The following is a 26,982-nucleotide window of genomic DNA, read 5'->3' as shown; positions in this document are numbered from 1 at the left end:
GAAAGTGTTTAAGCCCTTTACAATGAAGATCTGTGAAGTAATTTGTAAAAATCTAAATCCTCTTTGAAAGACAGGGTCCTGAAAAAGGGACGCTTCTTTTTTTGCAGAGGTTAGGTCCTGGAATGCAGGAAGCTTGGCCCCAGTGATGTACTGGGCCGTACGCACTACCCTTAGGCCGCCCCCCTACAGCGCCTTGCGGTCGGAGGCCGAGCAGTTTCCATACCATGCAGTGATGCAACCGGTCAGGATGCTCTCGGTGGTGCAGCCTTAGAACTTTTTGAGGATCTGGGGACTCATGCCAAATTTTCAGTCTCCTGAGGGGGAAAAGGTGTTGTCGTGCCCTCTTTACGACTGTCTTGGTGTGTTTGGATCATGGCTGTTTGTTGGGGATATGGAAAACAAGGAACTTGAAACTCTCGACCCGCTCTGCTACAGCCCGTCGACGTTTTCCTGTAGTCCACGATCAGCTCCTTTTGTCTTGCTCACATTGAGGGAGAGGTTGTTGTCCTTCAACCACACTGCCAGGTCTCTGACCTCCTCTCTATAGGCTGTCTCATCGTTGTCGGTGATCAAGCCTACCACTGTTGTCATCAGCAAACTTAATGATGGTGTTGGAGTTGTGTTTGGCCACACAGTCGTAGGTGAACAGGGAGACCAGGAGGGGACTAAGCACACACCTCTAAGGGTCTCCAGTGTTGAGGATCAGCGTAGCAGACGTGATATTGCCTACCCTTACCACCTGGGGGGCGGCCTGTCAGGAAATCCAGGATCCAGTTGCAGAGGGAGGTGTTTTATTCCCAGTGTCCATAACTTAGTGATGAGCTTTGTGGGCACTATGGTGTTGAACACTGAGCTGTAGTCAATGAACAGTATTCTCACTTAGGTGTTCCTTTTCTCCAGTTGGGAAAGGGCAGTGTGGAGTACGATTGAGATTGCGTCAACTGTGGATCTGTTGGGTTGATATGTGAATTGGAGTGGGTCTAGGGTATCCTGCAGGATGCTGTTGATGTGAGCCATGACCAGCCTTTCAAAGAACTTCATGGCTACTGACGTGAGTGATATGGGCAGTAATCATGTAGGCAGGTTACTTTGCTTCCTTGTGCACATTACTATGGTGGTCTGCTTGAAACATGTAGGTATTACAGACTCAGTCAGTGAGAGGTTGAAAATGTCAGGCAAGACACTTGCCAGTTGGTCCGCGCATGTTTTGACTACACGTCCTGGTAATCCGTCTGGCCCCGCCGGCTTTGTGAATGTTGACCTGTTTAAAGGTCTTGCTCACCAAGAGCGTTATCACACTGTCGTCCTGAACAGTTGGTGCTCTCATGCATGCTTTAGTGTTGCTTGTCTCGAAGCGAGCACAAAAGGCATTTAGCTCGTCTGGTAGACTCGCGTCACTGGGCATCTTGCGGCTGGGTTTCTCTTTGTAGTCCGTAATAGTTTTCCAGCCCTGCCACATCCGACGAGCGTCAGAGCCGGTGTAGTAGGATTCAATCTTAATCCTATATTGATGCTTTGTTTGTCTGTGGGCATAGCGGGATTTCTTATAAGCGTTCGGATTAGTGTCCCACTCCTTGAAGTGGCAGCTCTAGCCTTTAGCTCAATGCAGATGTTTTCTCTAATCCTTGGCTTCTGGTTGGGATATGTACTTGCGGTCACTGTGGGGACGACGACGGTGGGAGTGGCAGTTTACTCACTCGCCTACGAATTCTCAGAAGGTAGCCCGACCTCTGCCCTTTTTCCCCCGTCTTTTCTTCACGCAAATGACAGGGATTTGGGCCCGTTCCTGAGAAAGCAGTATATCCTTCATGTCGGACTCGTTAAATATTTTTTTCCCCAGTTCGAGGTGAGTAATTGCTGTTCTGATGTCCAGAAGTTATTTTCTGGCATAAGGGATGGTAGCAGCAACATTATGTACAAAATAAGTTACAAACAACGCGGAAAAACTAACAAAATAGCACAATTGGTTAGGAGCACGTAAAACGTCAGCCATCCCCTCCGGCACCATTCTACACGCCATATCTCCATGCTACAGCACTTGTTATTCTACCCCCCTCCCCCCCCCAAGCCACCAAGCCATAAGACTCCTGAACAGCTAATCAAATGGCTTCCCAGACCAGGCCCACCCATTTACTCTTTACTGGTACCCTCTGTATATAGCCTCACTATTGTTAATTTACTGCTGCTCTTTAATTATTTGTTACTTTAATGTTTTATCTTTGACTTATTTTTCTTAACTGCATTGTTGTGTAAGTAAGCATTTCACTAAGGTCTACATGTATTGTAGTCGGCGCATGTGACAAATAAAATGTTATTTGTTTATGGAAAACAGACTGAAGACGAGGTGACCACCTGTGCTAATTAGCTACGGTATCTAGCATACTCCGAACACCTGTGTGTAACTCAGGAGGTGTAGCAGAAGTGACATTTCATCAGATGGAGGCAACCATAGCTTTATTGATCTGTGCAAAACGTATGCATGGCTGAAAACTGTAGGGAGAAGGCAGAATGCCGCCTAGAGTTTGAGAGCAATCTGCTTTAGTGCCTTTGACGGTAGAATTTAATGAATGGGTGAGTTTTTTGTTGAGCCCCGATGCTTGCTCTAAATGTTAACACACGTCCTTGTGGTACAATTCTGGAAACATAAGGAACTTATTTTTCATAACGGCAAGAAATAATAAAAAATAAAATAAAATAAATGTTAAATTACTACACACCTTTTTATAGGGTTAGGGTTCAAACACGGCCGTATTTCCATGTTACATCGCTTGTTTACGGAAACAGACGGAAGACGGGTGGATTAGGGAGAGGCTATACGGACACACCTCGTGCCCAAATTGACATGTTGAGTCGGGTGGAGCTTAATGGATTCGGTTCAGTCAGTCCTCCTGATACACCCTTCCCAGCTTCTTAGTTTATGCTTGCTAGCTTGCAAAAAGAGCATCCTAGATCTGAATGAATGAAATATTCTTATTAAATACTTTTTTCATGACATAGTTGAATGTGCTGACAACAAAATCACACACAAATTATCAATGGAAATCTAATTTATCAACCCATGGAGGTACACTCAAAACTAAAGAGGAAAACCACACTACAGGCTGATCCAACGTTAATTTAATGTCCTTAAAACAAGTCAAGATTAGGCTCAGTAGTGTGTGTGGCCTCCACGTGCCTGTATGACCTCCTTACAACGCCTGGGCATGCTCCTGATGAGGTGGAGGATGGTAATATAAATAATAATATAATAATATATGCCATTTAGCAGACGCTTTTATCCAAAGCGACTTACAGTCATGTGTGCATACATTCTACGTATGGGGTTAGGGTTGATGTCCCAGATGTGCTCAATTGGATTCAGGTCTGGGGAACGGGCGGGCCAGTCCATAGCATCAATGCCTTCCTCTTGCAGGAACTGCTGACACACTCCAGCCACATGAGGTCTAGCATTGTCTAGCATTAGGAGGAACCCAGGGCCAACCGCACCAGCATATGGTCTCACAAGGGGTCTGAGGATCTCATCGCGGTACCTAATGGCAGTCAGGCTACCTCTGGCGAGCACATGGAGGGTTGTGCGGACCCCCAAAGAAATGCCACCCTACACCATGACTGACCCACCGCCAAACCGGTCATGCTGGAGGATGTTGCAGGCAGCAAAACGTTCTCCATGGTGTCTCCAGACTCTGTCATGTCTGTCACGTGCTCAGTGTGAACCTGCTTTCATCTGTGAAGAGCACAGGGCGCCAGTGGCGAATTTGCCAATCTTGGAGTTCTCTGGCAAATGCCAAAAGTCCTGCACGGTGTTGGGCTGTAAGCACAACCCCCACCTGTGGACGTCGGGCCCTCATACCACCCTCATGGAGTCTGTTTCTGACTGTTTGAGCAGACACATGCACATCTGTGGCCTGCTGGAGGTCATTTTGCAGGGCTCTGGCAGTGCTCCTCCTGATCCTCCTTGCACAAAGGCGGCGGTAGCAGTCCTGCTGCTGGGTTGTTGCCCTCCTACGGCCTCCTCCACATCTCCTGATGTACTGGCCTGTCTCCTGGTAGCACCTCCATGCTCTGGACACTACGCTGACAGACACAGCAAACCTTCTTGCCACAACTCGCATTGATGTGCCATCCTGGATGAGCTACACTACCTGAGCCACTTTTGTGTGGGTTGTAGACTCCGTCTCATGCTACCAGTAGAGTGAAAGCACCGCCAGCATTCAAAAGTGACCAAAACATCAGCCAGGAAGCATAGGAACTGAGAAGTGGTCTGTGGTCACCACCTGCAGAACCACTCCTTTATTGAGGGTGTCTTGCTAATTGCCTACAATTTCCACCTGTTGTCTATTCCATTTGCACAACAGCATGAGAAATGTATTGTCAATTAGTGTTGCTTCCTAAGTGGACAGTTTGATTTCACAGAAGTGTGATTGACTTAGTTACATTGTGTTGTTTAAGTGTTCCCTTTATTTTTTTGAGCAGTGTATTATTATTCTAGTCTTACCATTGTTATTGTAGATGTGGACACGTTGTTTTTAGAGTGCACAACCTACAGTAGACTACAATAATAGGTTGCATAGCTTACAAATATATTTGGACACTTTTTTGAGGCTACTACATGATTCCATATGTGTTATTTCATAGTTTTGATGTCTTCACTATTATTCTATAATGTAGACAATATTAAAAATAGAGAAAAACCCTTGAATGAGTAGGTGTCCAAACTTTTGAATGGTACTGTATATGCGTGCGTCTCCACACCTGTATGTAAACAGAAGACGTATGCCACAAACGTGTTGTCAATGAAAAATACCGTTGGCTGCAACTGTGTAGAGTGTACGTGTATTTGTGGAATTATTTTGATGTGATCTGAAAGTAGGGGGATTTATGTTTTTATAACCGTACCGCATTTGAGAATCAATTCACATTTAGTTGGAGTATTTGTCTGTTTTGGCTTCCAAAGCCATTTCCCCTTTAACTAGAATATTTTTAGGTCCTTGGATTATAATGAGTATCGTTAGGCTCCTTTAGTCCATTATGGGGCTACTCTATACATAACTAGTAATTGCAAAGCAAATCCGTCAGCCCCTGTTGAGTGTTAACCGCTTGGATATGGTATTACCAGCAGCCCACTGTCCTGGATTCTTGACTTTTCAAGATTTAAAATCTCTCTCGTTACTCATATCGTCTTAGTGATCTTGTGGTCAGTAGGTCCTCAGTTCAAGAATGCCCCCGACCTTACTTGGCCTCCTTGTAGGGGCTGGCAGTAGGCCTAACGCCTCATTACTCCGAAAGCGTCTTTGTGTTTTGGTACACCAGAAGTACATTAATTTCCAATGGAACACTGCGTTTGCCTTGCAGTGAGTTCTGTGTGATGCATACATTGGAAATATTGAACGTATGCGTCAAACAATATGCGTAGCCGGCTTGACAGAAATGGTAGCAGGAGGTGAATGTTGAACACATCCAGATAATGCTGCGTACCATTTTGCGCAATGATGTAGGTGTGATCAAGATGGACACGTCTTCGGTTCATAACGAAGAGGGAGCATTAGTGCTGTGATATGGATGTAATCAAGCATTGTATTGGGTAAGATTAGAGTAGAATGATTTAAAGGCCTCCACTCGTTTTCGTTTACTCCAGAGCTTGGCTTGCAGACACTTGTGTCTCTTCAAGTCCTGGTGGTGATGAAATGCTGTTTATGAGAGAGCGAGGCTTGGGATATTGCATGTTATCATGACATGGACACTGTTAATCAACTCTTGCAAGGATGAAGAAATGGCCTGTTTTCCAGCAGCTTCTGCTGGTGTCTGCCCCCTTTACCTCTCACCCAGTGTGGATGACAGAATATAAAAGCTGTTTATGATTTCACCTAGCAAACAGTTTTTTGTGCAAAGGATAGCGTTTGAGTTTTATTGTCTGTGCTCGCCTTGCAAGAACTTAAGAGTGCTGTGGAATTATTAGGGAGAGCTAGGTCTACTGCTTACCGCTTTTGCTTTTGTACTTTCTTAGAATTATCTGCCTCAGTCTAAGCAACACTTTAAAATGTATGCCTACACATTAAAAAAAATATATATTATTATTCCTTTACACAAAAAAGACCTCAAGGGAATCCTTTTGAATGTTTTGTCCAGGGACTCATCACTGTATTCTGTGTTCTACAGGTTGCCATTAAAATCATCGACAAGAGCCAACTAGATGCTGTGAACCTGGAGAAGATCTACCGGGAGGTACAGATCATGAAAATGTTGGACCACCCGCACATCATCAAGTTGTACCAGGTAAACCTCTCCTTTTTTAAAACACCCGTATTCAAAATATAATCCATTTTTATTTGTTCCTCCTGGGTTTTTGTATAAATGTGGAATGCCTATGGTCATTCAGGACATTTTCTAATGGGTGAGCAAACATCTCCAATCTACCTGGCCTTCACAGTCCTAGACCTTCATAGATATCAGAACTGACGTCTGACGGAGTTAATAACTAACCAACCAAGCAACGTGTCAAGGTGCTTAACAAAATTTCACACAAACTGTATTGTAGGGTTCAGCCACTCGTGTTAATAGCAGGGGGGGGCAACGTTCAGCTGTCAAGCGCCACAATCAGAGGAGGTCCTCTACCAGTCATCCCGAAAATCCCACCCCAGACTTCACTTTTCTTACATAAGACTTTAGGTCACTTTGGTCGTTGGGAATGTGAATATCAGTTAATTATTCTTACACAACCAAATGGCTCTGGTCCAGGCTTTGCTGTGTAATCACAGTGTATCATTATTTCCAACAGCTCTTCCATACAAACGGCATGGGTCAATTAGTCATTTCCTTTCAGGCCTCATAAACAGAGGGCAGTAGGCTTGGCATCGACTCTCTCATCTCCAAACAACCCCCCGTTCAGTTTGTCTTGGGGTCTTTGCTTCACAGGATGCCACCTCAGCGGACTCAGAGGCCCAAGTTTCCCACAGGCACATACACAGCTCTTCACTGTTTCCAATGAACTCCTCATCCCCACCTTCATCAATATATGGCCTATTTGTCCCCATCAAGCGTTCTCAACAACTCAGAGAAGTTGTAGCCTATAATGTTGATATTTGCATGGGATAACAGTCCATGTAATTTCTCCATTTGCATCATTGACCAAGTACTGTGACAGAATTTGGATAGTAAGTGCCATGTGATCGGCATGTTATGGAAAGCACTGGGATAAGTGACATTGATTATCCCTACAGGGTTTTTGGTAAAGTCATGGAGACAGGGGCATATTGGTCAGAAATGGTGCAGAGTAAAGGGTAAGTTAGCCCAGATGGGAATTTACATGAAATAACCACTTTGTGGGATTTCTATGTGAACGTATCTGATGCGTTTGTGTTAATAATAAACAATGTGTTTATATATTTTTTTATCTCTATTCATCCCTTTGTTTTCTTTGGCTAATTCTAGGTCACCTCCCAAATGGCATCCTATTCCCAATGTGGTGCACTACTTCCCATAGGTCCCTGGTCAAAAAGAAGTGCACATAGGGAACAGTGTGCCATTTGGGATGCTGTGCACATAGGGAATATTGTGGCATTTGGGATGCTGTGCACATAGGGAATAGTGTGCCATTTGGGATGCTGTGCACATAGGGAATAGTGTGCCATTTGGGATTCTGCCCTGGTGTCCTCCCACACACACCTCTGGCACTATCAGTACCCTCTCTCTACTGGGAATAGCGGAGCCGTTCAACCAGAACTTCGTTCCCATTCTCTCATGTGTTCCATATGTGTCATTTTTGTAATTCCAAAGAATAAAGCATTCTTTTTTTGCTGTGAGCATCATATATGAGCGTTTACGGTGTGACATTTGCAACATTTACTCTGCTGATCAATGCAAGTTTGTATTAATTCATTTGTTCTTTTATGATCCTTTCATTTAAGACTGTTCTGCTGTTCTCAGTACACCCACGTCAGCCAGCCTAATACTTCCAGGAATCTATGCACGAGGATTATCAGATGAATTTACATCTTAACAGCAGCAAGGTCATTGCTGAGGTTGGCCTTAATCCGTTTTGCTCTGTGCTTATTGCTTACTCATTGTTTCCTTCCCTTTTTCACAGGTAATGGAGACCAAGAACATGCTCTACTTGGTGACAGAGTATGCCAAAAACGGGGAGATTTTTGGTAAGTGAAGCAGACGTACCAAGTGAATTTATTCCCGACTGGAAACGATGTCAAACAAATTTAGCTGAAAGATTTTTTTGTCATGAGTTGTCACCTCTCCTCCTGTTAGTAATATTGCGTACTTGCATGCTGTAGCCTATATGCTGTGTACAAAACATTAACACCTGTTCTTTCCATGACATAGACTGACCAGGTGAAAGCTATGATCCCTTATTCATGCAACTTGTTAAATATATTTATATCAGTGTATGGAGGGGAGGAGACAGGCCTAAGAGAGTTGAGACATGGTTTGTGTACAGTGGGGCAAAATATTGTGCAAGTTCTCCCACTTAAAATGAGAGGTCCGGTCCACTCGAGAAATGCCTATAATTTTCATCATAGGTACACTTCAACTACGACAGACAAAATGAGAGAAAAATCCAGAAAATCACATTGTAGGATTTTTTATGAATTTATTTGCAAATTATGGTGGAAAATAAGTATTTGGTCACCTACAAACAAGCAAGATTTCTGGCTCTCACAGACCTGTAACTTCTTCTTTAAGAGGCTCCTCTGTCCTCCACTCGTTACCTGTATTAATGGCACCTGTTTGAACTTGTTATCAGTATAAAAGACACCTGTGCACAACCTCAAACAGTCACACTCCAAACTCCACTATGGCCAAGACCAAAGAGCTGTCAAAGGACACCAGAAACAAAATTGTAGACCTGCACCAGGCTGGGAAGACTGAATCTGCAATAGGTAAGCAGCTTGGTTTGAAGAAATCAACTGTGGGAGCAATTATTAGGAAATGGAAGATATACAAGAACACTGATAATCTCCCTCGATCTGGGGCTCCGTGCAAGATCTCACCCCGCGGGGTCAAAATGATCGCGAGGAAAAATCCCAGAACCACACTGGGGGACCTAGTGAATGACCTGCAGAGAGCTGGGACCAATGTAACAAAGCAGTAACCCACTACGCCGCCAGGGACTCAAATCCAGCAGTGCCAGACGTGTCCCCCTGCTTAAGCCAGTACATGTCCAGTCCCGTCTGAAGTTTGCTAGAGAGCATTTGGATGATCCCATAAGAAGATTGGGAGAATGTCAGATGAAACCAAAATATAACTTTTTGGTAAAAACTCAACTCGCCGTGTTTGGAGGACAAAGAATGCTGAGTTGCATCCAAAGAACACCATACCTACTGTGAAGCATGGGGATGGAAACATCATGCTTTGGGGCTGTTTTTCTGCAAAGGGACCAGGACGACTGATCCGTGTAAAGTAAAGAATGAATGGGGCCATGTATCGTGAGATTTTGAGTGAAAATCTCCTTCCATCAGTCAAGGGCATTGAAGATGGAAAGTGGCTGGGTCTTTCAGCATGACAATGATCCCAAACACACTGCCCGTGCAACGAAGGAGTGGCTTCGTAAGAAGCATTTCAAGGTCCTGGAGTGGCCTAGCCAGTCTCCAGATCTCAACCCCATAGAAATTCTTTGGAGAGAGTTGAAAGTCCGTGTTGCCCAGCAACAGCCCCAAAACATCACTGCTCTAGAGGAGATCTGCATGGAGGAATGGGCCAAAATACCAGCAACAGTGTGAAAACCTTGTGAAGACTTACAGAAAACATTTGACCTCTGTCATTGCCAACAAAGGGTATATAACAAAGTATTGAGACATTTTTATTATTGACCAAATACTTATTTTCCACCATAATTTGCAAATAAATTCATTAAAAATCCTACAATGTGATTTTTGGGATTTTATTTTCTCATTTTGTCTGTCATAGTTGAAGTGTACCTATGATGGAAATTACAGACCACTCGTCTTTTTAAGTGGGAGAACTTGCACAATTGGTGTCTGACAATACTTTTTTGCCCCACTGTATCTGTGCCATTGAGGGTGAATTGGCAAGACAAAATATTTAAGTGCCTCTGAACCGGGGGCATGGTAGTGCAGTGGTTCCCAAACTGTGTTGGCGGGGCGTGGGGGTCTTTTTAAAATTGTATTTAATTTTTTGCAACTCAGCCCGGCTTCCAAGATACTCTTGAAAGTTGTAAATAGTAGAATGCACAAGGTGTGCACTTTCAAAATTGGGTAGTGCATCATCAGTTCCTCTTGTCTGGTCAGTCATTGCATACGTTCGAGAGCTTTTATAACGTGTAAGAAATGTCTGGATCAACTAACCCATGTCAGCTAATGTTTTTTAGCCCATAGATTTTATTTATAATGTTGTAGTCACTCAAATGTCACATGAATACACATTATACATTGCAAAATGTAGAATGTTCTCTGCAGCCCATGCCAAAATGGGTAGAATTGCTTGAAATAGGCTTTAAACCGGCAACATTTTCTCTCCGCCAACCAGAGGGGTGTGTCATGAACCATGCTTGTGCCCATAGAAATAAATGTGGCACACACACAGGGGTGGCGCAAAATGTTCCAATGCTGGAAGGGTGGCCTGAGTGAAAAGGTTCGGGAACCCTGTGGTAATGGGTGCCAGGTGCACCGGTTTGTGTCAAGAGTTGCAATACTGATGTGTTTTTCACGCTCAATAGTTTCCCGTGTGTATCAAGAATGGTCCACTACCCAAAGGACTTCCAATCAGCTTGACACAACGGTGGGAAGTATTTGGTGATAACATTGGCAAGCATCCCCGTGGAACACTTTCGACACTTTGTAGAGTCCATGCCCCAATGAATTGAGGCTGTTCTGAGGGCATTGAAGGTCCTCAAGAACACAGTGGCCTCCATCATCCACCACCAAGGCTCTTCCTAGAGCTGGCCACCCAGCCACACTGAGCATTCGGGGGGGAAAGGCCTTGGTCAGGGAGGTGACCAAGAAACCCGATGGTCACTCTGATAGAGCTCCAGAGTTCCTCTGTGGAGATGGGAGAACCTTCCAGAAGGACAACCATCTCTGCAGCACTCCACCAATCAGGCCTTTACGGTAGAGTGGCCAGACAGAAGCCACTCCTCAGTAAACGGCACATGACAGCCCACTTGGAGTTTGCTAAAAGGCACCTAAAAGGACACTCGGACCATGTGAAACAAGATTATCTGGTCCGATGAAACCAAGATTGAACTCTTTGGCCTGAATGCCAAGTGTCACATCTGGAGGAGACCTGGCACCATCCCTACGGGAAGCATGGTAGTGACAGCATCATGCTGTGGGGATGTTTTTCAGCGGCAAGGACTGGGAGACTAGTCAGGATCGAGGGAAAGATGAACGGAGCAAAGTGCCGTGAGATTCTTGAAAACTTGCTCTGGAGCGCTCAGGACCGCTGACTGAGGGGGCGAAGGTTCACCTTCCAACAGGAGAATGGCCCTAAGCACACAGCCAAGACGATGCAGGAGTGGTTTCGGGACAAGTCTCTGAATGTCCTTGAGTGGACCGGACCAAAGACTCTGGAGAGTCTCTGGAGAGACCTGAAAATAGCTGTGCAGCGACGCTCTGTATCCAACCTGGAAGAGTTTGAGAAGATCTGCAGAGAAGAATTGGTAAAACTCCTCAAATACAGGTATGCCAAGCTTGTAGTGCCATACCCAAGAAGACTCAAGGCTGTAATCGCTGCCAAAGGTGCTTCAACAAAGTACTGAGTAAAGGGTCTGTATACTTATGTAAATGTGATATTTACTTAATTTTCAAAAAAAAAAAAAACTTTTTGCTTTGTCATTATGGGGTATTTTAGAATAAGGCTGTAACGTAACAAAATGTGGAAAAAGTAAATGGGTCTGAATACTTTCCAAATGCATTGTATGTTACTGATGGGCTTTTACGTAATCTTTTGTCTGTTGGACAGGCCGTAGGGAAAAGGAATGCCTCCACCTGTTGTGAGATGATTTGATTAAATGTTCTCTTGAGTTCCCCACCATTTGCATTTCTTGCCCCAAAGCTTACTTTCAGTGAAGATTGTCATAGGTGAGAACCATTGCGTTAAAACCATATAATTAGAATTCTATGATTGTGAGTCGAGTAGACAGTGAATTTGGAGATGATTTCCTAGACTGTTTTGACTTAACAAATCTGGTAGTTTGTCCTAAGACCATCGTTTACATTGTTGTGCCACTTGGATGGCACCCACCGGAGCAGGGAGAGGGCAAGGAGGCGGCACGGGTTAATAGCGCTTGTCTGACCTCCATATTCAGTTTAGAAGTCAGTCAACAACAGGCTTTCTTCAATACCCTTCTGTATCTGTACAGAGATGATACAGGCTTACCTGTCCGTTCTATATGCCCACCATAAGGTGGAATCTAAACCTAAGATAATATCGTATGATGTAGGTCAAGATGTGAAAAGCATGTTAGCAAAGTTAGCTTTTCTACAGTACATGGATGTCAGACAGGCCTTCTTCCCAACGCAAGCCATTTCCCAATGGTTATGTAAAGTGATTTTGAGTTGTTTTGCATGATGTTTGACACATCATTGTACTGTAGGCAGTGCAGAGTTGTGTATAGTGATCCTCTTGTTCTGTGTGATTGAGGGTGTGCACCAGGTGAGTGGGTTGGTTAACCTTTGCCCCATTAAAAAGTGGAAGACAAACATTTGGGATTTTACTACTGGACTGCAGCAGTTATTGATATGAAAAAGCGAGAGGTATACTAGCTGTGAAGAATTAATAAGAAAGTGGTCATGAAAGGAGAGAAAAACCAGAAGAAATAACCTAATTCGGTTCTGTAAGTCCTATCTTGATGTACCATTGCGGTAGGAGGCGCATGTTCTATCAACAACAGACGCGCCAGGCTCTCTGGTCTGCTCCAATATGAACCAGCACTGCTGCCACCAGCCATTTGTTAGATAAGCAGCATTTTCTGGTTCTCGCATTTTTTATACAGTTGAAGTCAGAGGTTTATACACCTTAGCCAAATACATTTACTACGGTTTTTACAATTCCTGACATTTAATCCTAGTAAGAAATTGACTAAGGTCAGTTAGTCATCACGTTATTTTAAGAATGTGAAATGTCAGAATAAAAGTAGAATTATATATTTTTATTTCATCACATCACAGTGGGTCAGAAGTTTACATACACTCAATTAGTATTTGCTAGCATTGACTTTTAATTGTTTCACTTGGGTCAGATGTTTTGGGTAGCCTTCCACAAGCTTCCCACAATAAGTTGGGTGAATTTTGGCCCATCCCTCCTGACAGAGCTGGTGTAACGGAGTCAGGTTTGTAAGGCCTCCTTGCTCGCACACGCTTTTTCAGTTTTCTATAGGATTGAGGTCAGGGCTTTGTGATGGCCACTCCCAATACCTTGACTTTGTTGTCCTTAAGCCATGTTTCCACAGCTTTGGAAGTTTGGGGTCATTGTCCATTTGGAAGACCCATTTGCGACCAAGCTTTAACTTCTTGACTGATGTCTTGAGATGTTGCATTTCTCCAAAAAGTACAATCTTGGTCCCCATGTGCAGTTGCAAACTATAGTCTGGCATTTTTTATGGCGGTTTTGGAACAGTGGCTTCTTCCTTGCTGAGCGGCCTTTCGGGTTATAATTTTCTGGAATTTTCCAAGCTGTTTATAGGCACAGTCAACTTAGTGTATGTAAACTTCTGACCCACTGGAATTGTGATACAGTGAAATAATCTGTAAACAATTGTTGTAAAAATGACTTGTGTCATGCACAAAGTAGATGTCCTAACCGACATGCCAAAACTATAGTTTGATAACAAGAAATGTGGTTGAAAACAAATGTTAATGACTCCAACCTAAGTGTATGTAATCTTCTGACTTCAACTGTATTTTTTTGTATAGAGGGAGCAAAGGGAGTGCTTGCTTGACACGTGAATGATGACATTTCTTTACCCATGAACAAAGTGAAGAGACAAGGCCCGCCGCAACGTTGTCTGCCTTATCCACGCCCATTGACGATGCACAGAGTGAGTGCGGTTGAGTTTTTTGCTTGTCCATGATGGAGCTGGTAACATGAGTGCAGGCAGATATTAAGTACAGTGCCTTCAAAATCTACTTTTTCATAATTTGTTGTGTTACATGGTGGGATTAAAATTGATTTAATTGTCAAGGATCTAAACAAAATACAACATTTCTAACTTAAAAAAAATATATATTTTTTTAATAATACAAAATTACACTAATACAGTGTGTTTGGAAGTATTCAGACCCCTTTACTTTTCCCAGATTTTGTTACGTTACAGCCTTATTCTAAAATAGATTTAAATCGTTTTTTCCTCATCAATCAACACACAACCCCACAATGACAAAGCAAAAACTTGTATTAAATGTTTGCAAATGTATTAAAAATTAACTGCAGTATCACATTTTACATAAGTGTTCAGACCGTTTACTCAGTACCTTGTTGAAGCACCTCCGCCAGCAATTACAGCCTTGAGTCTTCTTGGGTATGACGCTATACAACCGTGGCACAACTTATATAGACAGGTGTGTCGGTTTGTGTGTGTGCCTTTCTAAATCATGTCCAATCAATTGAATTTACCACAGGTGGACTCCAATCAAGTTGTAGAAACATCTCAAGGATGATCAATGGAAACAGGATGCACCTGAGGTCAATTTTGAGTCTCATGGCAAAGGGTCTTAATGTGAATAAGTTATTTATTTTTCTAAATATGAAAAAATACTAAAACCTTTTTTCACTTTGTCATCGTGGGGTATTGTGTGTAAATTGCTGAGGTGTATTTATTTCATCCATTTTAGAATAAGGCTGTAACGTAACAAAGTGAAAAAAGTCAAGAGGTCTGAATACTTTCCGTAGGCACTGTATATCTTGATTACATAAGTATTCAACCCCCTGAGTCAATACATGTTAGAATCACCTTTGGCAATGATTACAGCTGCAAGTCTTTCTGGCTAAGTCTCTAAGAGCTTTGCACACCTGGATTTTACAATATTTGCACATTATTCTTTTGAAAATGATTCAAGCTCTGTCATTACTAGACAGTCATTTTCAAGTCTTGCCATAGATTTGCAAGCAAATTTAAGTCCAAACTGTAGCTAGGCCACTCGGGAACATTCAATGTGGTCTTGGTAAGCAACTCCAGTGTATATTTGGCCTTGTGTTTTAGGTTTGTCCTGCTGAAAGGTGAATTTGTCTCCTAGTGTCTGTTGGAAAGCAGACTGAACCATGTTTTCCTCAAGGATTTTGCCTGTGCTTAAGCTGTATTATTTTTATCCTACAATACTCCATAGTCCTTGCCAATGACGAGCATACCCATAACATGATGCAGCCGGCACCCTGCTTGAAAATATTAAGTGGTACTCAGTGACACTGTGTTGGATTTGCCCCAAAGGTAACTCTTTGTATTCCAGACATAATAATATAATAATAATATGCCATTTAGCAGACGCTTTTATCCAAAGCGACTTACAGTCATGTGTGCATACATTCTACGTATGGGTGGTCCCGGGAATCGAACCCACTACCCTGGCGTTACAAGCGCCATGCTCTACCAACTGAGCTACAGAAGGACCACATGAAGCTAACTTTTTTTTCCAGTTTTGCTTTAGTGCCTTATTGGAAACAGGATGCATGTTTTGGAATATTTTTATTCTGTACAGGCTTCCTTCTTTTCACTTATTTAGGTTATTGTTGTGAGGTAACTACAATGTTGTTGAGACATCCTCAGTTTTCTCCTGTCACAGCCATTAAACTCTGTTTCAAACATTGGCCTCATTGTGAAATATCTGTGCAGTTTCCTTCCTCTCTGGCAATTGAGTTAGAAAAGACGCCTGTGTCTTTGTAGTGACTGGGTGTATTGATACACCATCCAAAGTGTAAGTAAGAATTTCACCATACTCCAGGGGATATTCAATGTCTGCTTTTTATTTTTACCAATTTACCAATATGTGCCGCCCTTGTGAGGCATTGGGAAAACTTCCTTGGTCTTTGTGGTTGAATCTGTGTTTTAAATGCACTGCTCGACTGAGAGACCTTACAGATAATTGTATGCGTATGCTACAGAGTTTAGGTTGTCATTCAGAAATCCTGTTAACCTCTACGGGATCGATGTCCTCCCCACGGTTGAGCTAACAGGCGCTAATGTGATTAGCATGACGCTGTAAGTAACAAGAAAATGTCCATGTCTTATATGGGCGGAAAGCTTCAATTCTTGCTAATCTAACTGCACTATACAATTTTACAGTAGCTATTACAGTGGGGGGAAAATGCTATTGTTTGAGGAGAGTACACAACAACAACTGGTTTGATACATTCACCTCTGAAGGTAAATAATGTACTTACATTGAGTAATCTTGCTCTGATTTGTCATCCTGAGGGTCCCAGAGATCAAATGTAGCATAGTTTTGTTTGATAAAATCCGTTCTACAGTTTGAACCCCTGCTGTGTCTGCCCCCCACCCCCACACATATGTGATTATTATCATATCATTTGTGTATGTTCTCTATAGTTATGTACTTGAAAATATATAAATTGACCAGACTTTGAACAGTAATGCAATGGTTCATTGGATCACTTTGCACATACACTGCAATCTAAATTACATCTAGACTCCTAAGTGATATAATTTCTCTTGCATTTCAAAGCTGATGGAACAGGTTATATTTTACCAGATCTAATGTGTTCTCCTACATTAATTTCACATTTCCACTAACGTCAGTGTTGAGAAAAAGGGTCCGATCCTCTACACTTTTATTGCATGCAAACTTATTTGACTTGTTAAGCAAATTTGTACTCCTGAACATATCTAGGCTTGCCATAACAAAGGTGTTAAATACATTTCAGATTTAAAGTTTTAATTCATTTGTAACCATTTCTAAAAACATAATTCCATTATTGGTGGGGTGTGTGTGTGTGTGTGTGTGTGTGTAGGCCAGTGACCCAACATCTCAATATAATACCTTTTAACATTTAGGCTGAAACTCAACAAAATGTGGAATAAATCCAGTAGTGTAAATACTTTCTGAAGACACTATTTGTTTTTCATGTTCCATTTTTTTACATTTTCTTACACACACACTCGCGTCTTAGAGTGTGTGGTTTTGCCAAGTAAGAGTAATGCATGTATACAGAGGTTCAGGAGGAGGGAAATGTAGCAAATCAAACGGTTGATGCCTTTTGGATGGTCATCGTGTGTGTGTGCACAAAGCAGCGAAACTGCACTAAATAAACAGACTGTGTGTTTGACACTGCGTCTCCCCGTGCCTGGGTTATGCCAGGGCCAAGCTCAGAGCTGACACGGGTGTTGATTCTAACAACAGCCATCTTGTTTTCACCACGACTGATAATGAAGGGTACAGAGTAGGGGCGAGTGAATGGGACAAAGACGACTGCATTGATTCCGGGTCCGCATCCCAAATGACACCCTAATTCCCTTTTTAGTGCGTTCTTTTGACCAGGGCCCTTAATGTGTGCACTACATAGGAAAATAGGGTGCCATTTGGGACTCTTTTCCGGGGCCGTATTTGCTTCTGTGGCACTTGGAAGACTTGTCTTGCAATCAGCCTATTATGATAGAAATAGACTGGACTTGATTGTGTGCTCAGTACATTGGGTAACCTCATTTCAAAGAATCCTTAGATTGCTTCGCAGATCATGTCTAGGTATTACAGAACCATTTTTGTCCCCACTTATTGTGCTGTAAGTCCTGATTGCGCAGTGTAATATGGTTAGGTAATGCATCAACATCATCAACATCATCACAGCAACGTGCCCAAGCCTCCCCCAAATAAAGGTGAAATAAAAAGATACATGTAAAAAAAAAAAAAAAAAATTGCTGTTTAGAAGTCCTATTTATAAGCCTACTTACTGTTCTCGGTCTGTGTCCATCCAGCTTTGTCCTAGACTCTTGAGTGTCAACTAGCTAGTTGTCTGGGAGCAGATCTAGTCTGTCCATCCCATACAATTACTAGAATAGACATTCCTATACAAGTCAATGACTTAAACTGTTTCAATAGGTCTATTTCTACGATCCATCCCAGCCCTATGGAGTTTGAGTCTGGCAGGGTAGTGGGTGCCGGACACAGTGAAAGCAGCCATTCCAACCTGTCTGCTGGCTAGTGAGCCTCACCCACCCACCCAGCCCTGCAGGAGTGGATCAAACCTGGAGAAATTGGGTTACCACAAATAATGAGAAGGAGCGGGGGAACAGAACCTCCAGGCAGAGGAGAGGGGGGAAAGAGGAAGGGGATGTCCATTTGAATTTGGAAAGAGGGTGAAAAAATGTAGGCCATGCATATTAACTGCCAGAGAGTGGGTGGGTGGGTTTTATTGACTAGGCCTGAACACATCTGTCTTCTTGATAGAGTGCCCCGGCGAGATTAATTTTGCCTGTCAACTTCTTTTGTCTGCTGCAATAGTTGGGTCTATAATGTTTATTCTTCTGTTACTCAGTAGGTATCTGTTTTTTTTCTGAGCTGAAAAGGCTTGGCTACACTGTTGACTCACCTAGCTGACACTAGTATCATCTCTTTGCTGGCTGATTTGACCTGGGGCATGCTCGGTAAGTGTTGGATTGTGTAGCCTATGGGTACGTCTTTACTTCAGCACTAAGTTTCAGGAAAATACATTTGGAGCTGAGACGTTGAAGGCAGGAGAGCGTCGTTATTGCCCTTGTTCGGTGGGCAGGTTCTGCTTGGCTGTCTTGATGCTGGCCAGCACAGAAATTTATGGACGCCGGGTCCTGCTCTCGCTCGGCTCTCCAATCTCTTCTAAACCTGAGCAGCTGTTAAAAGATTACACATCTCCCCAACAGACCTGGAACTCGGTGCTCTTCTGAGCTTTTTCCTCATTGTTTTTAACACCCTGTCCTAGATCTGTGATTCATCATTCACCCCCTCTTTTTCCCAAAATGCAACACTTCTTTGACTGAGTACACCTGACTGTGCTGCCATGTTGTCGGTCCTCCTCCTTGCCCCTTCTGACGTTCAAGCAGTGCATTACTCATACATCTACTGGTGTGATGAATGTGCTTTTTTTTGTGTCATTAGCCCTTAGCGGAAGCGCTCTGGAGTGAACCAAACGCTGTTGCTAGTGTGTGAAAGGAACAGATTAGGCTAACACTGATGCTGAAGGTCTGGCTTGCCAGGGCTGGTTTACCTTCTAGCTAGTACAGTGCCTATAGAAAGTCTACGCCCCCTTTAACTTTTTTTCACATTTTGTTGCATTACAAATAGGGATTAAACATTTTTTTTGTGTGTCAACGATCTACCCAAACACTCCAAAGTGGAAGAATTCTAAGATTTTATAAAGATTAATAGAAAAAAAACACACATACCTTGATTAGATAAGTATTCCCCCCTGAGTCAATACATGTTAGAAACACCTTTTGGCAGTGATTACAGCTGTGAGTCTTTTTGGGTAAGTCTCATAAGAGCTTTGCAGACCTATATTATGCAATATTTGCCCGTTATTATGTTAAAAATTCTTAAAGCTCTGTGAAGGTGTTGGAGATCAAGTCATGCCATAGATTTTCAAGAAGATTCAAGTCAACTGTAACTTGACCACTCAGGAACATTCACTGTCTTCTTGGTAAGTCACTCCAGTGTAGATTTGGATTTGTGTTGTAGGTTATTATCCTGCTGAAAGGTGAATTCCTCTCCCAGTGTCTGGTATAAAGCACACTGAAGCAGGTTTTTCTCTAGGGTTTTGCCTGTGCTTAGCTCCATCCCATTTCTTTTCATCCTGAATAATTCCCCAGTCTTTGCCAATGTCAGGCATACACATACAATGCTGCAGCATGTTGGAAAATAAGGGGGCTGAGTGAGTGTTGTTTTGGATTTGCCCCAAACATAAGGCTTTGCATTTAGGCTTTGCAATATTACTTTAGTGACTTGTGCCATGCATGTTTTGGAATATTTGTATTCTGTATATGTGTATTTTCTGTATAGGCTTCCCTCTTTACATTTAGGTCATTTAGGTTAATGTGTAGTCACTACAATGTTGTTGATCCATCCTCAGTTTTCTCCCATCACAGCCATTGAACTCTATAGCTGTTTAAAATCCCCAATGGCCTCATGGTGACACCTAAGCAGTTTCCTTCTTGTCCTGCAGCTCAGTTCAGAACGACTGTATATGTTATGTGTCTGGGTGGTTTAGTACATCAGCCACAGCATAATTATTAACTTTCAAAAATCATGTCAACCTCTGTGTTGTGTTTCTCGTAATGTCTATTTCAACGCAATAGAAGTAGTATGTAGCACAGTGAACAACACTTCTATTGTCCAATGTCATGGTGTCAGCTAATTCCAGCCAGACAGGTATCCAGGATCCAAAGTCCAAACATTCTCTAGCGAGGGATTGGTCAGGTACGATAGAGCAAGAGGCCGCTGTAGGCCTACTACTCGGTGTATGCAGAGAGGTTTATCGCATAGCTGTGTTGTGTAGCTGCAGCAGCCCTAGCCCACCCAGTCTCTGTATTCAGAGCACCTCGCCACATTCCCATGCCAAGTGCGTTTTTAAAATTTTTATTTTATTTTATTAGTGACACGCCACAAAGACAAGCCTCAGTCAAGAAGGGTAACAATATGAAATGTGGCACCCTCTCTAATCAGTGTAATGTTTTTCTCATTTCCTCTGAAGTTAACCATTTATCACAAGCACTGTCTGTCTATAATGTCACAGTTTCCTGGAACTTTAGCCGTGTTCATTCCCATCTGCATGATGATCTCATTGTATACGAGTGGATTATAATTCATCTTAATGCTTGCTATTGCCCTTGCTCCATCTGTAATTTTTTATCAAGCTCTCTTGTTTAAGCACAGGATGGTCAACGGCGTTATTGTGAGGAACATCGACCCCCACCTAAATGACTTGAAATGACTCGGACTCTAAAAACCCAAACTCTGGTTGGGCACCTGAATTTCTTCAACGTAATTTTGCCCTACTGTAGAGGGATATGGGTGCTCATTCCTCTCCGTCTCCTTCCCTCCATGCCATGTGAGGGTGTGAAGTACAAGCCTGCATGCATGGTTGCCTGCTGGTTGGAGGTGTGAAGAGGCCGCCATGAAACGTGTTCCCCAGAGGCTGTTGATGAGGCTGGATGAGAAACGATGAATTAGGAAGTATTAATTCTCTCCCCCATTATATCTGTTCATGGGCCTGCAGGATTTGAAGGTTGTAATTGGCGTAACGAGTTTGATTTGACATTTGCGGATGGTTACAAATTATTTTTAAATGCCACATGCACTGAATACAACAGGTGTAGATCTTACCGTGAAATGCTTATTTGCACCATTTGATTAACTGTTCAGTAGTCTTGTGGCTTGGGGGTAGACTCTGTTAAAGAAGCCTTTTGGTCCCAGACTTGGTGCTCTGTTACCTCTTGGATAGGGAATTCAGTGTGGATTATGCAGCGAGAATAATTTTTGGAGTTGCTGTGTGCGCTCGCATAGACTATTAGCATCATTGAATACTGATTAAAGAAATATAAACAGAATCGAGCCATGATGGGTCCATGAGATGAGATGGACAGCGGGAGTTTTTATATATATGTATATATATATATTTTTTTACATGTAGACTATTCTAGTTGTCAACCAAAACAAGATAAGCCAAGTCCAAAATAGATTCAAATGTAAGCATTTGTCTCAGGGAAAGGGTGCATGGCCCAAATAGTTTCCTCCTGTTTGGATAAGAGCATCTGCTAAATGACTTAAATGTAAATGTAATGTAAATGTCCCTCAGAGAGGCAGCGTAAACATCAGGACAGAAGAGTGTGATACAGCTCTTTGCGCAACATTGCAGCAGCCAGGGACGTTGGAGTTAGGTAACCCTCCCCCTCTTATGAGCAATTTTTATATATTTACATACACACACACAGTTGAAGTCAGGAATATTACATAAACTTAAATTGGAGTCATTAAAACTAATTTTTCAACCACCCCACAAATTTCTTGTTAACAAACTATAGTTCTTGCAAGTTGGTTGGTTTTTTTTTTTTGGTTAGGACATCTACTTTGCATGTCACAAGTAATTTTTCCAACAATTCTGTCCAACATACCAATTATTTCACTTATAATTCATTGTATCACAATTCCAGTGGGTCAGAAGTTTACATACACTGAGTTGACTGTGCCATTAAACAGCTTGGAAAATTCCAGAAAATGACATCATAGCGTTTGAAGCTTCTGATAGGCTAATTGACATAATTTGAGTCAATTGGATGTGTACTTGTGGATGTATTTCAAGGCCTACCTTCAAACTGCTTGACATCATGGTAAAATCAAAAGAAATCAGCCAAGATCTGAGAAAATTGTAGACCTCCACAAGTCTGGTTCATCCTTAGGAGCAATTTCCAAATGCCTGAAGGTACCACGTTCATCTGTACAAACGCAAAATAGTACGCAAGTATAAATACCATGGGACCACGTAGCCGTCATACCGCTCAGGAAGGAGATGCGTTCGGTCTCCTAGAGATGAATGTACTTTGTTGCAAAAAGTGCAAATCAATCCCGGAACAACAGCAAAGGACCTTGTGAAGATGCTGGAGGAAACCGGTACAAAAGTATCTATATCCACAGTAAAACGAGTCCTATATCGACATAACCTGAAAGACCGCTCAGCAAGGAAGAAGCCATTTCTCCAAAACCGCCATAAAAAAATCCAGACTACGGTTTGCAACTGCACATGGGGACAAAGATCGTACTTTTCGGAGAAATGTCCTCTGGTCTGATGAAACAAAAATAGAACTGTTCGCCATAATGACCATCGTTATGTTTGGAGGAAAAGGGGGAGGCTTGCAACCCGAAGAACACCATCCCAACAGTGAAGCACGGGGGTGGCTGCATCATGTTGTGGGGGTGCTTTGCTGCATGAGGGACTGGTGCTCTTCACAAAATAGATGGCATCATGAGGCAGGAAAATGATGTGGATATTTTGAAGCAACTTCTCAAGACATCAGTCAGGAAGTTAAAGCTTGGTCGCAAATGGGTCTTCCAAATGGACAATGACCCCAAGCATACTTCCAAAGTTGTGGAAAAATGGCTTAAGGACAACAAAGTCAAGGTATTGGAGTGGCCATCACAAAGCCCTGATCTCAATCCTATAGACAATTTGTGGGCAGAACCGAAAAAGTGTGTGCGAGCAAGGAGGCCTACAAACACGACCAGCTCTGTCAGTAGGAATGGGCCAAAATTCACCCAACTTATTGTGGGAGCTTGTGGAAGGCTACCCTAACCGTTTGACCCAAGTTAAATAATGTAAGGGCAATGCTACCAAATACTAATTGAATGTATGTAAACTTCTGACCCACTGGGAATGTAATGAAAGAAATAAAAGCTGAAATATATCATTCTCTACTATTATTCTGACATTTCACGTTCTTAAAATAAAGTGGTGATCCTAACTGACTTAAGACAGGGAATTTGTACTATGATTAAATGTCAGGAATTGTAAAAAAATATATATAAAAAAAATACTGCGTTGCAAATGTATTTGGCTAAGGTGTATGTAAAACTTCCGACTTTGTGTGTGTGTGTGTGTGTGTATATATATATATATATATATATATATATATATATAGTGACGCCTCCAGCACTGAGATTCAGTGGTTTAGACCGCTGCGCCACTCAGGAGCCCTTTATTTCCTCATGCACAAACAGGCCAGTTCTGAGTAACCTCCCTCCTAGTTGGCTGATGAGGAAATAAATGGGTCAATCCCTTCATTTTGAATGTTTTCTGTGTGTTGAAGTAGGCATAGGCTATAATGTGTTTGTTACTACCCAGCGGAGCAGTGTCTGTGTTAGTTGGGCCTGTTAGGGCTGGGTCTGTGGGCTTGGCTGGCTGAGGGCCCGGGGGCTGACCCAGCACTCCTGGGTGTGGTGACTGACCGCATGATTACATCCATGTGGGGGGGATGTTTACTCTGCTTCATCAACCCGATCACAGAATCACAGGCCAGGCTCCTGATTGTGGCTCATCACTGTCCTATCCTCTGTCAGCTGGCTGGCTGGCTGGGAGAAGGGTGGTTACTGTAAGAGTAGTTGAGCGAGCTGAGGTATTCCATGCCTCTGATTGTACTTTACAAACATGGATTTGGCTAAACAAACCCAAATGGAATTGTACTAGCCAATTACTGTTCAGGCATGAGCAGAGTGGTGATTCTATTAGTTACACTGATGGATTTGGTCTAATATGTAGTCTAGCAAGCCTTAGCTAGGAAGAAGACTTTGAGAACACAAGTCTACATGTTTGAGGCCTTTGCATCCTAGCCACCCCTGATTTGAATGTAAGACAGCTGAACTTATGACCCTCTCCCCCTCTCTAGACTACCTGGCCAAACACGGGAGACTGAGCGAGCTGGAAGCGCGGCGCAAGTTCTGGCAGATCCTGTCAGCGGTGGAGTACTGCCACAACCGCAACATAGTCCACCGAGACCTGAAGGCTGAGAACCTGCTGCTGGACGGACACATGAACATCAAGATAGCAGGTAGGCGGTCGGTGCATTAAAGCCAGAAGTTTTGTCTGTTTTTTCCTGATCCAATTACCTGTGGCGTTTTTGACAAAGTTACGTGAATTTTGCAACCCTACTCTTAGTGTTTCAGGGTAACCTAAGAATAATCTTGGAATTGCCAGCGGGATAGACTGTGAGATTTTCACAAAGTCATGAAGAACCTGTAAATCGACATAGGCCTAGAAAGTGGAAACCAAGTCTTTTATATTGCAGTGAGAACAACTTCACAACTTGTTTTGATCAGAACATTGCTGTTGGATTACATGGCCAGGAGCAATGACCTCAGCGACGGTTCAGTTCTGAAATGTCTAACGACCAGAGCAGGCCATTTGCACTGTGTTGAGAGGCAACCAAAGTCCCCCAGCTAGATGAGGGAAGCGGGAGCTGAAGCTAGGCCCTACTGCACAGAGCCCTGGGCTGCTGTTGCATTATCAGGAAGATGGCATTTTGAGCGGGCCAGTGAAAAAATGTCATCGAGCATCTGGGAGAGTGCCGGGCGAGAAGGAGTGTTCTGAGTTTCAGACACGGTGATACGATGTGCGCATGCCCACAGAGTCCCCCTGTTCCTGCTCCAGGGATGTTAGATCTAGGCTAGTCCGGACAGTGACTGATGGAGAGAGAGACGTGGCCCGGGGCTTCCTAAGAAGCCTGTTTTCCTTCCTTGGCCGTGTTCATTAGGGCAGGAATGGAAATCGTTTCCAAACATTTTTCAGCTGAAAATGAAAATGAGTCCCTGTAGTCCCGTCGGTTTTAGTCCGTTTTGTTCTGTTTGATGTCTAATGAACACTAACCAGTTTGTCTCTCTGGGTGTAAGAGAAGATGGGTGGTTGCTGTTATTACCAAAGGCAATACCGGCACCACAATAACTCTGATCCAATTGTTGGGGAAGGTACTTATTTTGAGAAACTGACCAATGAAACGACATTAACCTAGGATTACAAGTACATCAAGCAGGCACACAAGAACATTGGTACATCCTGTGCTTTTTGCTCGGCTTAGATGAGGAAGTTTGTTGTTTTGTTCGAGTCTCTCTGGATTTAAAAGAGACTCACTGCACAGAGAAACAGATAAATATTCCCCCGGTGATATTTAACCCCTGTTTTACCTCACTGAAGGACATTGTGTGGTTCATGTTTCATCCTCAAATAAGAGTATTTACTGCCACATTAGTCCCCCTTTGTAAAGGTCTCCTTTTGTATACCCAGAACTGCCCTGGTGGTCAATCGCTCAGAAGCTCTGTGGTGCTGTGGTGGTTGATGGTCAGTCAAGGAAAGGTCACCCAAGTGCCAGGCAGCGGGGGGTGTTGCCTTTGTTTCCACTTCAAAGAGTGTGTGTGTGTGTGTGTGTGTAAGCGAGCTTAGCACGTTCTAAGAAGCAGCCAGATCATGCACTTATTAGGAAGCCTCTTAAATGGATTGAGAGAACATTTGATCACAGGGGTACACCCCCCCCCCCCCATAGTATGTCTTGTTTTATTGTTCATGGACCAAGCTGAAAGGCCACCCGCTACACAGAATAACATGTTCATGGTGCAGGTGTTATATCATCATTCAGCCACCCCCTCATTCATCCTCCCCAGTGGTGGAAGTCATTTGATATGGCCAAAATGTATGCTTTTGTACCTCAGACAGGATAATACCACACACACATTTCCCCAGCTGTATAAATCTCCATAGTAAGCTGAGCTCTCTATGCACTTGTATCAACTTGCACAAGGACACATCGCATTATCCCTCATTATAAACACACAACCACTGTTGGCTACTAGCTAGCGTTGACCCCCCCCCCCAATATTTGGAACAGGAAGTAGTCTAGATAGTATCTACATCCCATATTACACTTTATTCTTAATTTAGTGCACTACTTTTGACCAGAGCCCTGCTCAAAAGTAGTGCACTTAATAGGAAAAGGATTTATGATCTTTTGTAAATGTATTTAAAGAAAAAAAGAATTACTTTTATCCAGTTTTTGGATATATATTTTTTTTATCTCTGTTCATTTTAGCCCTGGTTCAGCAAGGGGTTAAATATTACGATTGATTGGGACACAGAGTGATCGGGGTTGGGCGAGGCGTTGCACAGCCCACCATCCACACATAGCGAGCCCCTGGCCTGTTGGGAACATTGACGTCAGCCAGCCGCGCTGCTCAGTATGCAGACCGCAAAGTGGGTCAGCTCCTCTGATAAACCCTCACTCCTTCCTTAGTCTGCCTTAACATGCCTTGCCGTGACTCTCACCGTCATATCATTATCTCGCCTAGTCAATTTTTAAAATGTTTTATTTGACTAAGCAAGTCAGTTAAGAACAAATTTTTACTTACAATGACGGTCTCGGGCAGAATGACAGATTTTGACCTTGTCAGCTCAGGGATTTGATCTAGCAACCTTTTACTGGTCCAACGCTCTAACCACTAGGCTACCTGCCGCCCCAAAATCTACAACGTACTTATAGGCTTGAGGTGTAGGATTGACCGC

At 43.0% G+C, this 26,982-nt stretch overlaps 2 protein-coding genes across 2 annotated transcripts in view; one reads left to right on the top strand and one right to left on the bottom strand.

The window, feature by feature from the left end:
- Window positions 1-26,982, bottom strand: part of si:dkey-103g5.4 (uncharacterized) — a 221,465-nt gene that overhangs the window by 118,676 nt on the left and 75,807 nt on the right. The gene's annotated exons all lie outside the window — the stretch shown is intronic.
- The window catches only part of sik2b (salt-inducible kinase 2b), a 64,075-nt gene that overhangs the window by 6,643 nt on the left and 30,450 nt on the right, over window positions 1-26,982 (top strand). The window contains exons 2-4 of the mRNA XM_052467198.1: window positions 6,157-6,273; window positions 8,084-8,147; window positions 24,323-24,484. Of these exons, the coding sequence (XP_052323158.1) occupies window positions 6,157-6,273; window positions 8,084-8,147; window positions 24,323-24,484 (343 nt within the window). The remainder of the gene's footprint in view (window positions 1-6,156; window positions 6,274-8,083; window positions 8,148-24,322; window positions 24,485-26,982) is intronic.

Source organism: Oncorhynchus keta, chromosome 18 (assembly GCF_023373465.1).
Source record: "Oncorhynchus keta strain PuntledgeMale-10-30-2019 chromosome 18, Oket_V2, whole genome shotgun sequence".
Classification (NCBI taxonomy): Eukaryota; Metazoa; Chordata; class Actinopteri; order Salmoniformes; family Salmonidae; genus Oncorhynchus; species Oncorhynchus keta.
Note: the sequence above shows the minus strand (reverse complement) of the source record. Positions and strands in the feature narration are given on the sequence as shown.